The 15,007-nt window shown below is 42.9% G+C and overlaps 1 protein-coding gene across 1 annotated transcript; it reads left to right on the top strand.

The window, feature by feature from the left end:
• Positions 1-14,542, top strand: CCT5 (chaperonin containing TCP1 subunit 5). Its single transcript, XM_032279104.1, has 11 exons — positions 1-523; positions 4,196-4,256; positions 4,732-4,896; positions 5,971-6,169; positions 8,121-8,313; positions 8,394-8,543; positions 10,482-10,601; positions 11,247-11,432; positions 12,160-12,297; positions 12,780-12,960; positions 14,278-14,542. Exons 1-11 carry the CDS (start codon positions 419-421, stop codon positions 14,403-14,405), a joined length of 1,626 nt encoding a protein of 541 aa, XP_032134995.1. The 5' UTR covers positions 1-418; the 3' UTR covers positions 14,406-14,542.
• The last annotated feature ends 465 nt before the right edge of the window (positions 14,543-15,007 follow it).

Below are 15,007 nucleotides of genomic sequence, written 5' to 3'. Positions count from 1 at the left end.
AAAAAAAAAAAAAAACGGAAGTGGGTCCTACCATCTTCTCGCAGCCGGAGTGGGAAGAAATGAGGAAATAATGCTTTAAGTCAATGAATTCCTCGTTGGAACCCACTATCGAGAAACTCTCATTGGTAAAGTTTTAAGAAATGACAAATTTAATCTGCTGTTGACTTGTGTGTCCTAAGATTTCCAGGAAGTGTCTTCAAACCTCCCCCCACGGCTTCCTGGCTAATAGAAGTTCCCGAAGGCCGCCGATTCCAGAAGATACTGTTTGGCGTGAAATTAGTCTTAGTTGAAACATAAGTTCCGGGCGTCTTGTACTGCGCGTGCGCAAGCTTTCGAGCCCTCCCGCGAGAGAAAAGTGAGATCTCGGTTCTGTAGCGGTTTCCGCGGGTTGGGGGAAAGTAACTCCTGCTGCTGCACTATGGCGTCCATGGGGACCCTCGCCTTCGATGAATATGGGCGGCCTTTCCTTATCATCAAGGATCAAGACCGCAAGTCCCGTCTTATGGGCCTTGAGGCCCTCAAGGTAACTGCACAGGGACCCGCTCGCGGTGGGCTGAGGGGAGGCGGCCGAGGCCGTGGCTCTGCGCCTGCGCGAGCTTAGGAGGGGCTCTGCCATGTGCTCCCTGAGAAGGCCGAGAACCTGCATCTCCCCGTGGTCTCCGGCCGAGCACCCCTGCTCCCTGTGCTCGGGGGAGGCCGGCGCCTAAGCCTGGGATCGGAATGTGGGGCCATGCTGGGCCGCCGGCGCCCTTCGGAGTTGGGTGGGGCCGCTCATCCGATCGCCCACGGTAGCGATGCGGGACCACCTCCCCGCCCGCCCTCTCCAGCCTGGCGGCAGCACGGGACTACACTCCCATCAGAAGACTCCGGGGAGGTGCTCCGTCGCCTGTCGGTTAAGGCGCTGCTGCTTAACCTTCCGCTGGTCCACCTGCAACAACCCTTCCGTTTCCTTTGTCACTCGTAAAGGTGTGATCACTTACAGGGTATTTCATTTCTGAGTGCTTTTTGCCCACCCTTGAGGAAAAACAGCGAAGAGTGAAAAATGGACGCACATCACCGTAATACAAGGCGGTGTACGGTGAGGACAGCTAGAAAGAGGGTGCAGATAAGCGTGCTGCTGGAGGACAGCGTTAGATCAGGGGTAGGTCAGAAGTAGCATTCTAGAGAGAGGAAACAGTAGAAGTAAAGGTTTGGGCAGGAAGGCTCGTGGCACGTTGTAGAGTAGAAGAGCCATCCGGTTTTAACGGAGCATTGAATACTTTAACTTATAATAGTTCCCAAAGGTGAAAGCTATTGAATGCCCGTCATGGAAAATAACGACGTTTTCCGTTGGGAAGAAGGGGAGCCGTTGAGGGGGTTTTGAGCAGAATTTAAGTAGAGCTGCACTTCAGGCAGCAACGCTTGAGGTGAACCGAAGGGAATAAGGAAGGTCACAGGTGTTGAAGAAGCCGGGGATGCAGGTAAGAAAGGAAGGACCATCTGAGCACCAGACATCGACAAAAGATGGAGAGGAAGGGACAGTCCGAGAGGGCCTTTAGGGTTTGATATAAAGTGAATTCGTAAGAGACCATTCCACCAGCTTTCAGGTGTCCCTGTTCACTTAGTGTCTTGGGGTTTTACTTACACAAAGTTAGAAATACAGTTCTCCATGGACTGATTTACTGCAAGTTACACAACCTCTCGGAACCTCGTTTTCCAGTGGAGGTGATAGCCTCCGTCAAGCTGAAGACTTGACACTGATATTAAATGGAGTGACTTAAGTGGCTACACAGTAGTTGATCCATGGTAGGTACTCAATATTTGTTTCCTTTCTAGAAAGAAAAAAGTTCAAGCTACTTGTATTATATATTCCATTTTATTTATCACTTGGACCTGCAGAGAAAGTAACATCCAATACACACACCCAGTGTAACAACGTAACTAAAGCTATAGGTCGTTTTGCATCGGCCGTTTTGTTCTAATTGCATGCATTTGTGCCCAGAACTGTCTGAGATAGGTATTATTTTACCAAATTGGAGACTTGGGCCCAAAGCAGTTGAGAAATTGTTCTGAAGGGCAATTGCTGTTAAATAGCAGCGCCGTGGTTCAAGGCCACCTCTGTCAGAGTCAAAGTGAGCAGTCTAGAGCAGCATTCTCGAGCTTGACATTATTGACATTCAGGGTCAGATCATTCTTTGCTGTGGGGGCTCATATTGGACAGTAACCTGGGTGTTTAAATCTAAGAGTTGGATGCTGTGGGTAGACTTGAGTGTTGACACTCAGTAGGTGAGGGGTATACACTTGCTCCCTGAGCTCACAGAACATCCAGCTAACTTGAAGAACCAAAATACATGGAAATTGAAGGCAACAGTAAAAGAAATGTACAGGCCAGGACTTGAATGTTTTGATAGGTAATGGTCACAGTTTTTTCTCTCTGGTCATTTAGAGCCTTAAAAGTAATATGTATTTTGTTGAGATTCTTCAGTTGTGTAACACTCCACATATAATATTTCACCTTAAAAATGCTGTCATTGGCCAGGTGCAGTAGCTCATACCTGTAATCTCAGCACTTTGGGAGGCCAAGGCAGGTGGATCACGAGGTCAGGAGTTCAAGACCAGCCTGACCAACATGGTGATGAAGCCCTGTCTCTACTAAAAATACAAAAATTAGCCAGGCATGTTGGCATGCACCTGTAATCCCAGCTACTTAGGAGGCTGAGGCAGGAGATGGTTGAACCCGGGAGTCGAGCCTGGGCGACAACAGCGAAATTCCATCTCAAAAAAAAAAATGCAGGCATTAGTTGGCTTAGGAAGGAATCATATCCTAAAAATGTATAAACTAAACAAAGCAAGCTTAAGTTTCCAGGCCAGCCAGCATAATTCTGTTTTGTCCATAATATGTATTATACCTTGATGTTTAGGCTCTTCCTTCTGGAAATACACAGAACTAACAGAAGGAAGAAAAAAGTTTTTTTTCACTTTCCTGAGCTTTAGAGCAAAATATATGTTGGGATTTTGGGATCTCTCCTATTTGCCAAATTCCTTCCATCCTTTTCTTTCTGCCTCTTGCTTTCTCCTTAAAAAAATAATAATAATAATGATAATTCGCCAGGCACTGCGACTCACAGCTGTAATCTCAGCACCTTTGGACGCTGAGGCAGACAGATCATGAGGTCGGGAGTTCGAGACCAACCTGACCAACATGGCGAAACACCAGCTTTAATAAAAATACAAAAATTAACTGGTCATGGTGGTGCTTGCTTGTAATCCTAGCTACTCGGGAGTTGGAGGTTGCAGTGAGCCAAGATCACACCACTGCACTCCAGCCTGGGTGACAGAGCGAGACTCTGTCTCAAAAAAAAATAATAATAATTATATCACTCAATTTGGTAGCTAAATGTGGTTTAAAAAAAAAAAAAAGTAACAGGTAACTTTTTTTTAATTATCACTTTGACAGTTACTTACCTTCCTTAAGAGGACCAGTTGCTAACTCAGATCTACAGACATTATTATTGGAATTTCAGGTGGGTGGAGGAAGATTTTTAAAGCAAGGACATTTTTTCTTTTTATTTTGTACCGGGGTCTTGCCATGTTGCCCAGGCTGATCTCAAACTCCTGGCCTCAAGGGATCCTCCTGCCTCAGCCTCCCAAGTAGGTGGGATTACAGGCTGTATCCACCGCACCCAGCTTAAAAGATTATAATTCTGCAGTAAATCATAGTGTGACAGTAAGATGTTGTGTGTTTACAGTTGGACTCTTCCTCATGGGTACAGTCCCCTCCTTATCTGCAGATGTGGAACCCACAGATATGGAAGCCTAGATTCAAGGGACCTGAGCATCTGTGAATTTTGGTATCCTCAGGGGCTCCTGCAACTAATTCCCCATGGAGACTCAGGGAGGACTATGTTGAAAATGGTCTTGTAAGGTCGTGGTCATACTGTTCCCGTTCTCAGCTGTAAATGGGCTGGTAAAAGAATGTCTCATTAATGTCTTGAAAATTAAGTGAAATAGCACAAAGCACTTGGTTCTGTTTATTTTACATAAGAATGGCTTATTAAAACTGGAGTTGTAAATGTTAGAACAGTCTGTTGCCTCTCAAATGTAGAAGCTTCTAGAAAATAGAAACTAAGTCATAAGTGATTTTTGTAATCATCAGATACGTGCTTTTAACTATTGAAATAATATGTAACAATCTTCGATTTTTCTGTTTCATTAGTCTCATATCATGGCGGCAAAGGCTGTAGCAAATACAATGAGAACATCACTTGGACCAAATGGTAAGAGTCCACTATTTCGTGTTTTTTAGCAAAAGATTTAAACCATAAAACTGTCAATACAAACCTCTGTACAGAAAGGTGGGATATTGGGGGGAGGCATCTTACTTCCTTAACACAGGCAAAATTTTTTAGCGTATTTCAGGTTTCTTAAACATGGTTAGAGTTGTGTGTAATTTTAGGTCAGACCCTTTTTTTTTTTTTTTTTTTTTTTTTTTTAAACATAACATTTCATTAGCATTTTCCAAATCATAATTGTCTCTGAGATCTATACTATACTTATGATGCTCCGTAATTTTTTGCCGTTTATGTTACCCAATCTAAAAATGCCTTTATGCTGCTGTTTTTTAATTTATGTTGAATTATTTGTTTATAATAAATTGCATAGGTAAGAGCTGGGTCAAGAGGTCTTTTTTTATACTTTGTGATATTGGTTGCCAGTTTTTTGCCCAAAACCTACTACGCATTATCTTTTTAGGGCTTGATAAGATGATGGTGGATAAGGATGGCGATGTGACTGTAACTAATGATGGCGCCACCATCTTAAGCATGATGGATGTTGATCATCAGATTGCCAAGCTGATGGTGGAACTATCCAAGTCTCAGGATGATGAAATTGGAGATGGAACCACAGGAGTGGTTGGTAAGAAAAGATAAACATCTTTTCCTTTCTCATTTAAGACCACAGGGCTAACACAGCTGCCAAGATTGTCGTCTCTGAATCAGGGCATGAGGAGACAGACAAATCCAAGTTGAAGAACACTGTACAAAACAAGTGGCCCGGACATTCAAAACTAACAGTGTTACAAAGAGCAGAAAGAGGGCTGGAATAGTTAGGCAAGAAGAAATGTGTAATAATTGATTGGATGCTGATTTTGCTTGTCTTTTAAGCTGTAAAGGATATTTGGGAAAAGTGGAGGAATTTGATTATGGATCATGTACTGAGTAATAGTATTGTGTCAATGCTGAGTTTCCTGAGTGTGACAGTTATGTAGGAGAATGCCCTTGTTCTCAGCTGTATGCCTAAACATTTTTAGGAGTGACATGTCATGGTTTCTGCAACTAATTCTCGAATAGTTGAACAGAAATTGTATGTACATGTAGAGAAAATGTGGCAAAATGTTAAGTAAACCGACATTCATTTTTCTATTGTACCTTTTTTTCTGAAGATTTGAAATCTTTAAAAAGTTGAGGCTGAAGACAAAATATCACTAAGGTTACCTTTTCTGCAGATAAAATTTGAATTCATTTATTCAACAAATATTTATTGGATACTATTGTATGCCAAGCACTGTTCTCAGTGCATTTGGAGAGCTGCAGATTTAAAACAGAATTCATCTTTGTGACCCTAAAATGAGGAGAAAGAAAGGTGGGGTGGGGGTGGTAAATAGTCTTATTACCAGGATGGATTTCACTGAATAGACCCTGGCCCAGGAAACATAATACTTTTTACCTCTTAGAAAAATGTTCTTGTACTGTTAAATTCTTTACATCACTGAGAGTTGAATGTTCATCTGTAAGGGGAGACCTATTAGACCTTTGCTAGAGTCAAAACGAGAGGCTTTCTTTTAAAAATAGATGGTTTCTGCCTCTAAGATTCTTCCAGCTTAATTCTGGAACCTTCTTATTTCCATGATAGCATCTAACTTGTGCTGATTATACTTAAAGTGAAGTTTTGTTGTTTTCCTAAACTGATTGTCTGCTGGCTTGTTTGCAGTCCTGGCTGGTGCCTTGTTAGAAGAAGCCGAGCAGTTGCTAGACCGAGGCATTCACCCAATCAGAATAGCTGATGGCTATGAGCAGGCTGCCCGCGTTGCTATTGAACACCTGGACAAGATCAGCGATAGCGTCCTTGTTGACATAAAGGACACCGAACCCCTGATTCAGACTGCAAAAACCACGCTGGGCTCCAAAGTGTATGTTTCAGTAGAAGATGCGATTATACGTTTGTGGAGGAGACAGTTTGTTTGCCATTTCTTAAAGGCGACACAAAATGACTGCTGGTGGATTCGTATTGATTGGATTGAGTTTCTTTCGATCACTTGGTTTTGCTTTGTTTTTAATGTAGATGTAGACACATGCATTTTGTATTTTAGTTGAGAACTGAATTTCCAAGTTCAGGTATAAGTGCCCTTGACAATATTTGCAAAATACAGTTAATTTAATTTAGTAGAATAGGTTGTGTTTAAAATCAGCTAGGGTACAGTGGCTCATACTTGTAATCTCAGCAGTTTAGGAGGCCAAAGCAGTAGAGTCGCTTGAGCCCAGGAGTTCAAGACCAGCCAGGGCAACATAATGGAACCCCCTCGCTACAAAAAATAAGTTAGCCAGGCGTGGAAGCACATGCCCCAGCAACTCCAGAGGCTGAGGTGAGAGGTAGAGGCTACAAGCCATGATCGTGCCACTACATTCCAGCTTGAGCAACAGAGCCCTGTCTCAAAAAAAAAAAAAAAAAAATCAACTAGAAAGGGTCCTACTTGGAGCATATGTGAATCTTCTTAACACTTCTTTCTATAATTTCTTTCTTAGGGAGTTACTGGGGGTGGGTTCCACTTTTTATTCAGCAAGTTGCTGATCCAAAATTATAACTTAGTAAGGAGGGACAGTCTTGAAACTGACTTGTCTTTGGTGTTTTCAACATTTGCATAATACCTGTTTGCCAGGCTTGTTGCCAGGTCTTACGGGCATAAAGACACAGCTCTTTCCCTCAGGAAACTCTAAGCAACCTCAGCCAAGGGGTGCACTGATTATGAACAATGATAAAGACTTATGGTCTATTGCCATAATGTAACATAAAAATCCAGTGTAAGGTACTTAATCACATTACTTTACATCAGTGAGAGATGTTTTCAAATGTGTGCTTATGGTGATTTTAGCAAAAAGGAAGGAGGGGTCTTCTCAACTCAGTAGTCAGGGAAAATGCAGGAAAAGTGTCAGCCTCCGTTGCCTTTTCCCCTGAGGAAAGCCTGTGTTAGGGCAGAAGCCTTCAGCGGTGCCTACTGTGCTCTAACCACAGGTCTTAGCGGAGACTGGCTCCCTAGGCAAGAGTGCCTACCCTAGGGGTAGCCTCTGTCACAAGTATAACTATTTTCTCATGAGAGAAGGACATCATCATCACTTGACATGTACGTCTCTGTTTTACTGTTGCTGTATAAGTTGGCCCTGTTCTGTTTGCAAGTATTAACTCAATCTACTTAAGATAATAACATTTTTATTGCATGGTTCTCTTTTATAGATAATCTAAGATTTCAGACATTATTTCAAGTGCTAGGTTTCCCTAGTTGTTTTTCTTGGCTCAAAAATGAATTTACGGAGCCGTCTATTCAGATGTTTCAAAGCTTTCAAAAAAGCAGCACCCTCGAGGTAACTGATGTGGTGGTGAATTCTGGGAAAGGCAGCATGCCTCTCCAGTCCTTTCACTTCCCATTAGGGGCTGCACTTCATTTAGATAAGACTGACTTTTCCTGAGTGATTACTTATCTTTCCCATTCTGTTCTGAACTTGTAAAATTGTAGCGTATTCTGTAAAAGTGGTGCATTCTAAGAAGACCTTAGTTCATGCCAGACTACAGTGGTTTCTTGAGTACATTTATAATGGAAGGAAATAGTAAATTCCAGAGTCAGCAAAAATAAAGGATGTAATGATTTTCCCATCTAATTGTACTGTCCCCTTTGAGGTCCGTGGGTCAGTCACACGTTAAGAATCTCTGCCCCAGCCTGTTGAAAATGCAGGTGGAGATGACATTCCTGTCTAAAAGATTCAGAACATCATTTGATTGATATCCTTGAGTAACATTGGATCATGTGGCCTGCTTTGGTTGCAGTAATTGTGAAACCAGTGAAATTTGTTCTGTGGTGTTTTCATCAGGGTCAACAGTTGTCACCGACAAATGGCCGAGATTGCCGTGAATGCCGTCCTCACTGTAGCAGATATGGAGCGGAGAGATGTCGACTTTGAGCTTATCAAAGTAGAAGGCAAAGTGGGTGGCAGGCTGGAGGACACTAAACTGATTAAGGGTGTGATTGTGGACAAGGATTTTAGTCACCCACAGATGCCAAAAGTAAGCCATTGCATTTCAGAGTTTCACACTATTGGTTAACTCTTAATTTCACCAATTAAAATGTCTATGTTTCCCCATAGAAAGTGGAAGATGCTAAGATTGCAATTCTCACATGTCCATTTGAACCACCCAAACCAAAAACGAAGCATAAGCTGGATGTGACATCTGTAGAAGATTATAAAGCCCTTCAGAAATATGAAAAGGAGAAATTTGAAGAGATGATTCAACAGGTAAGTCTTACCTTAGTCCTCAGTGGAATTTAAACTCCCAAAGGATAGTTAGGTGTGGTTAGTAAATACATGCAGTCTTCAGGTCTAAAACATACACAGGAAAAAACCAGATGGCATAGAAAGGTACAAACAGGGAAGAATTCTAATTTTGCCTTAAAATGGCAGCGTGTTCGGGGTCCTGAAAGAAGTGATCCTGTTACCTAAAGCCATGCTTTCAATTGTATGTATTACACTTGCTCTCCTGGACAAGTTTAACGTAGCTTACCTTACCTTTAAGATTTCTGACTATACCTTTTAGGCAAGAGTTAATGAGTAACTGGAATTAAACCAGAATGCACTTACAGGAATCCCAATTCTTCACTCAGATCAATCTAGTTTGGGTTCATGAATACCTCAGCATAGGTGTGCTTGCTCTCTGATGTAGCAGCTCTTCTTTGGAGACTCTATCGTTGGGAGTTGAAAACACGGGTACTCAAGAATACAGGAGCGTGGGTTGGTTAGAGCATTATTTACCATAGCAAACCAACTAGAGGCTATTTTCATGTCTGTTCTTGGGAGAGTCATTGTATTTATCTGCTCATTCATGATGTGGTTCTTTGTGCCTACAGCGTATCAGGCTCTGTTGTAGGCACTAAAGGTTCAGCAGTGAATGAAGCCAAGCTTGTGCTCTTGAGGCACAGATAAGGGAAAGGTGGGTACAGCTCTGTTACAGACACTGCTCAGAGACATGACCTGTAAGGAGAAGCTGACATTGAGCGAATCAGCACCCCCCCGGGGAGAACATTTCAGGCTAAGCACAGATGGGGATGCTCTTGAGGCGGGAACGTGGTTGGCTGGTATAAGGAACAGCCAGCCTCAGGGAGTAGAGCATGCTGGCAGGAGCTTGTACGTACAAGTCCATCATCTGGGCAGGTGGGCCCGTGGGCATGAAAATTGTGGCTCATCTGCACTGGGGGGTCAGAGATACACTGAGAGGCCAGGAATGTTACTGGATCACACTGGTGAGGCGCAGGTTGCTGAGAATGAGAAAGGAATGGTGTTGGGGCGAGATGCTAAAACGTTAATGAAAGGCAGGGACTCAGGAACATTGAAGGTGCCTGAGGGGCAAGAAGGAACCCTCTCCTGTTTTGAGCACGTGAGAGGGAAAGCAGCTGCCATCTGAGGAGGGTTGCAGGGCAGGTCGGCTTTCAGGGGTTGTGACGGAAGCATTGTGTAAGGAGGCTGCTCTTCTGAACTGAGCTCCAGAGGGTCAGGGAAGGAGGAGAGGGAGAGCTAGGCTGTAGCGGATGGTCTGGGAGGCCTTAGGAGACAGGTAAGTGGGAATTGTGGGGCACAGTGCGGAGTCTTAGGTAAGCACCAGCGGTGGGGTGGGCAACCTGATCGTTGCCTTCCTGATTGGGAAAAGTCACTTTGCCATTTGCAGGTTGGGGTGACGGTGCTTCTTACTAGAAGCAGAGTTGCCTCTGTGGGCCCCTGAATTAGTTGATATCTATGACTCCAACTGAAGATTGTCCACTCAGACAGGTTGCAAGTGGTTCATAACATTGTTTAAAACATACTCAGATAAAAGTTCTCCACAGGTGTTTGTGACAGGACGGAGCCATAGCCTTTTCCCCATGGCTGGGAGAGGGTGTTACCTTTGTTCGTTGACATGTCTGTTGGTTTTGCGTCGCTCTAACAATAGGGTTCAGCATGAATTACTGCTTGTGGTTTTTAAAGCATAGTTTTAAAAATGAGGTGATCGCCATTGATAAAATACATTTGGAATTTGGAACTGACAGAAAGTGGACACTTGTCTGTTTTCTCCCTTCTTTGCTTTGTTTTTGTGTTTGAGTGCACCCACCTTACACCCAGCTGTGCCTCTCCTTTTTTCAAACATTATAACGAAGAATAAATACCCACTTTCTCTTAACATGATTGTGGTATTTCTTTTCCCAGATTAAGGAGACTGGTGCTAACCTAGCAATTTGTCAGTGGGGCTTTGATGATGAAGCAAATCACTTACTTCTTCAGAACAACTTGCCTGCAGTGCGCTGGGTAGGAGGACCTGAAATTGAGGTAGGAGACTCCATATGAAGGGGCTTTGAGATGTAGGGGTTCAGCTTATGTGTTGAGGGGTGTTTTGATAGTCCTCCCTTAAACAGCCGCATCATACCAAGGCTGGGAGATGAGGGGAGCGTGAGCCGGGAGAGAGGGAACGTGCTGGGATCTTTGTTACCATTTGGATACAGTGCTGTGTGTTCCGGGTGTTTCCTGGCATTTTGCAATTCTCTTCCTGTGTTGTCTCACTTGGCCCTATCATTAACTAAGGCAGGAAGACCTGGTCTCATCCGAATACTAACGGCAGCCCCAGGCAACGCTGCCTCAGTCGTTCTCACTGCAGTGCAGTGCGAAGAACATGCAAGCGGGTTCCCTGAGGGAGGGACGGCTGCGCAGAGGGGAGATGAGGGCATGAGTTTAGGGGATGGGCGCGGGGTGATAGATCCAGCCAGCACCAAAGCCCCAGATCAAGACGCCCAGCTCCCCAGAGCCTTGTTACTTAACAAGGTGCTTTGGGTTGAACTGGAAATGTTTTAGTCAAAATGGGGCAGCAAGTCTAGTCAACAAGGTGGTTCTAGATCAAGTTTGCTCATTTGTGGCCCACTTTTGAAAGTTAACTTCACCGGTACTGTCTTCTCCCTTCTCCCTGACCACCCCAATTAGCTGATTGCCATCGCAACAGGAGGGCGGATTGTCCCCAGGTTCTCAGAGCTCACGGCCGAGAAGCTGGGCTTTGCTGGTCTTGTACAGGAGATCTCATTTGGAACGACTAAGGATAAAATGCTGGTCATCGAGCAGTGTAAGAACTCCAGAGCCGTAACCATTTTTATTAGAGGAGGAAATAAGATGGTGAGAATTCAACTGTTTGTCTTACACTGTTCCTTATTTTGGCTCATCCTCTGGCTTTTCTGCCTGTAATATATTTAATAGAAACAAAGTTACCATAAGAAAAACATCATTTTTCTCTAACAATGATGTTTCATGGCGTAAAATTACAGAAGACCATGTTAAATTGTTAATTTCACAAGGCACATTTGCCTTTCTGCTGTCCCTTATAGTATATAATACATGCTATGAGATTTAAGCACAGTTTAAATGTTCAAGTCCTGGATTTTAGAATGTTTGGTACGATTACCTTAGGGGTTGGTTAAACTGCTAGTCTTAGCAATATGGTGTCATTACCAAAGATGACTTACATCTGTCCTTTAGGTAGAAAAAGGGAACCTAAGTGAATAACCATTGACGATCTCTGTTCTTTGAGACTGAGTTTTTAGCACATTGTGATAAGTCTTTTCGAGGTGTTTTTTTGTTGTTTGTTTTTTTGTTTTTTTTTTTTTTTGTCAGTTTTTGACTCTCTTGCTTGACCATGTATCCTAGAATGAGTCACTGGCCGCCTCTGCCTCTTGAATTTTGTTAACTCCATTACAGGAAGGAAAGAAAGATACAGGTCATCCGATAATGGAGGCCATCTAGGTATTAGAGCAGAGCCTCTCTGTTTTTAAAGAGGTGCCAGATACTTGGCTCTAAATTGAATAGATCTTGATCACACTGATTTAGGCAAAGCTGTTTTCCTTAGATCATTGAGGAGGCGAAACGATCCCTTCACGATGCTCTGTGTGTCATCCGGAACCTCATCCGTGATAATCGTGTGGTGTACGGAGGAGGGGCTGCCGAGATATCCTGTGCCCTGGCAGTTAGCCAAGAGGCAGATAAGGTAAGGGGTATGTGCAGACTTAGAAAGACTCGGGCCTCGCCAGCGGTGGTGGGTATGAGGCAGCGGAACAGAGCGAGGTGCTGTGCTGGGTGTGAAACACACAAAAGCATCGTGAACTGTAGGTGACGGGTATTTTAATCTAAGTTAATTCCCGTGTTCCTGTATTCAGATTCTGGTTACCAATAACTAGCATTTCTCAGCTTGAAATAATAAGTCTCTAGTCTTTTAATGTTGTTTGAAATTCAAAATATAACTTAAAGCAGTAAGAGCTACTGTATTTTGACACATCTCTCATGTATGCATACCCTGTGCCTGCATTCTGCAGTGACATTGTAATATTCTGATAGATACAAAAATAAAAACAGCCTATTCCTAAAAGGCTTTGTGAGCTGACTGCAAAGTATGCAATATAGCTGTGTTTTCAAGGTGCTGCTGGGTTTTGTTTTGCCAAGTGCACTTACCATACCCCTGTACCCTTCCAGTGCCCCACCTTAGAACAGTACGCCATGAGAGCGTTTGCTGATGCACTGGAGGTCATCCCCATGGCCCTTTCTGAAAACAGTGGCATGAATCCCATCCAGACTATGACCGAAGTCCGAGCCAGACAAGTGAAGGAGATGAACCCTGCTCTTGGCATCGACTGTTTGCACAAAGGGACAAATGGTGAGGAGCTGCCACACGTGTGCATGGGGTGTCAGATTTTAACAATGATAATCCGCTGTGTGTGCTGTGAGACGATGATGGCTTTTTAAATACATAAACCCACTGTAGGTGTTCAAGTCCTGAATTTTAGAATGTTTGAGTTGATCGTCATAGGAATTGGTTAGATACTAGACCTAGCAACATAAGACTCATTTTAATAACAGTAAACTACAGTATGGTGTTACCACCAAAGATGACTTACGTTTTAATCTCTAGTTTTGGAAAGTAATGCCATATTGCTTTTACACAATGTCTGTCCATGGACAACATATAAACAGCTCTGAAGTGGGCTTCAGTGCACATTGTGGAGTGTTTTATAAATGTAATGTAGTACTGTAATCTCTGTAGCCACTTGTGTAGCTCAGTTCCCAAAAAGTGGTGACTGTAGCTTGTTGAAACAGTGGTCCCAGGCATTTCTGTACTAAATCAGGCCATGGTTGTAATCAGTCCACAGAACCTGACAGTTTGTTTTTGCCTAGAAGTATAGGTACAGTCTGCTTTCCATGCTCATACCCCAAGGGTTTTAATAATAGCAATTCTTTGTCAGGAAAATATTTACTGTTTCTAATTTGAATGCCTGGTTGTGCTAAAATTTAGCATTTCAGGGCCAGGCACGGTGACTCATGCCTGTAATTCCAGTACTTCAGGAGGCCTAGGCAAGTAGATCACCTGAGGTCAAGAGTTTGAGACCAGCCTGACCAATATGGTGAAACCCCATCTCTACTAAAAATACAAAAATCAGCTAGGCATGGTGGCAGGCACCTGTAATCCCAGCTACTCAGGAGGCTGAGGCAGAGAATCGCTTGAACCGGGGAAGCCGAGGTTTCAGTGAGCTGAGATTGCACCATTGCACTCCAGCTTGGGCAACAGAGCGAGACCCTGTCTCCAAAAATAATTAAAATTAGCATTTCTAGATCTTTCTTAGAAATACCTTATATTTCAGCTATGGTCAGATTTCACTTACTTTAGATTTCCTAAGTTAGAGTATGGATACTTTGTGAGCTGTTACTGAGAAATTTCACCCTGTAGCTTCTTATTGAAGACAGCCCTCTCGCAATAGCTGTTTACCAGATTCAAATTCCAGAGTGTCCTTGAAAGTAAAGAAGTTATATTCATCTGAAAATGAAATTAACTGAAATGAGTGGCCTCCTGCTTGGCTTCTAGGAGTTTGTATTTCTTAAATTTTGCTGTGATTCCATAAATCAGAAAATCAGAGCTGGTTCTTGATCATAAATATGTATGCTATTTTAGGATAATCAGTTTCCTTGTATTTTTCAGATATGAAGCAACAGCATGTCATAGAAACCTTGATTGGCAAAAAGCAACAAATATCTCTTGCAACACAAATGGTTAGAATGATTTTGAAGATTGATGACATTCGTAAGCCTGGAGAATCTGAAGAATGAAGACATGGAGATACTATGTAGTAAGATCTACTGTGATTAAATAAATGGATGTCTTGTGATGTGTCTACAGTTATTTATTATTACATCCTTTTTCAGACACTGTAGATGCTATAATAAAAAGCTGTTTGGTAACCATAGTTTCACTTGTTCAAAAACGTGTAATTGTGGGGGTACTATCTCAACATGTTTTTGTATTCATTGTATTAAAGGAATCTCTTTAAACAACCTGTCTTCAGGTTTAAGAAACATTTATTGTAACAGTGATTAAATGCCACCCTAATTGAAGGGGTTTGGGTGGATTTTTTTTTTTTTCCCCAAAATAGTCTGTAGGGACTTTTAACAGTTTAAACATGAGTTCTCAAGATGCACTTTAGTATTGAAAGGAATATGGGCTTGATCATCTTCCTATATAAATGGATAGGCTCTTTGATTGTAGAGACTCATCATAGGTGAGTATTTCCACCGCAGAATTACGGGATGTCTCAAGTGCTATTAGTAGGTTGCTCACAGCCTAACCTAGGATGATGTTCAGAGCTGATAGAGACCCGTGTGAGCCTTTGCTTTCCTCTGGCCCCACCCTGCACACAACTCGTGCAGAATCA

The sequence above is a fragment of the Sapajus apella genome, unplaced genomic scaffold (assembly GCF_009761245.1).
Source record: "Sapajus apella isolate SASKATOON/1434 unplaced genomic scaffold, GSC_monkey_1.0 scaffold11, whole genome shotgun sequence".
Classification (NCBI taxonomy): Eukaryota; Metazoa; Chordata; class Mammalia; order Primates; family Cebidae; genus Sapajus; species Sapajus apella.
This window is presented reverse-complemented; position numbering and strand designations above follow the sequence as displayed.

What these genes read in the sequence shown, in the direction of transcription:
- CCT5 (XM_032279104.1), top strand. Translation starts at nt 419, where the DNA reads ATGGCGTCCATGGGGACCCTCGCCTTCGATGAATATGGGCGGCCTTTC. An exon ending in ACCACGCTGGGCTCCAAAGT is followed by an intron (nt 6,170 to 8,120) that starts GTATGTTTCAGT and finishes TGTTTTCATCAG; the next exon opens with GGTCAACAGTTGTCACCGAC. An exon ending in GTCACCCACAGATGCCAAAA is followed by an intron (nt 8,314 to 8,393) that starts GTAAGCCATTGC and finishes GTTTCCCCATAG; the next exon opens with AAAGTGGAAGATGCTAAGAT.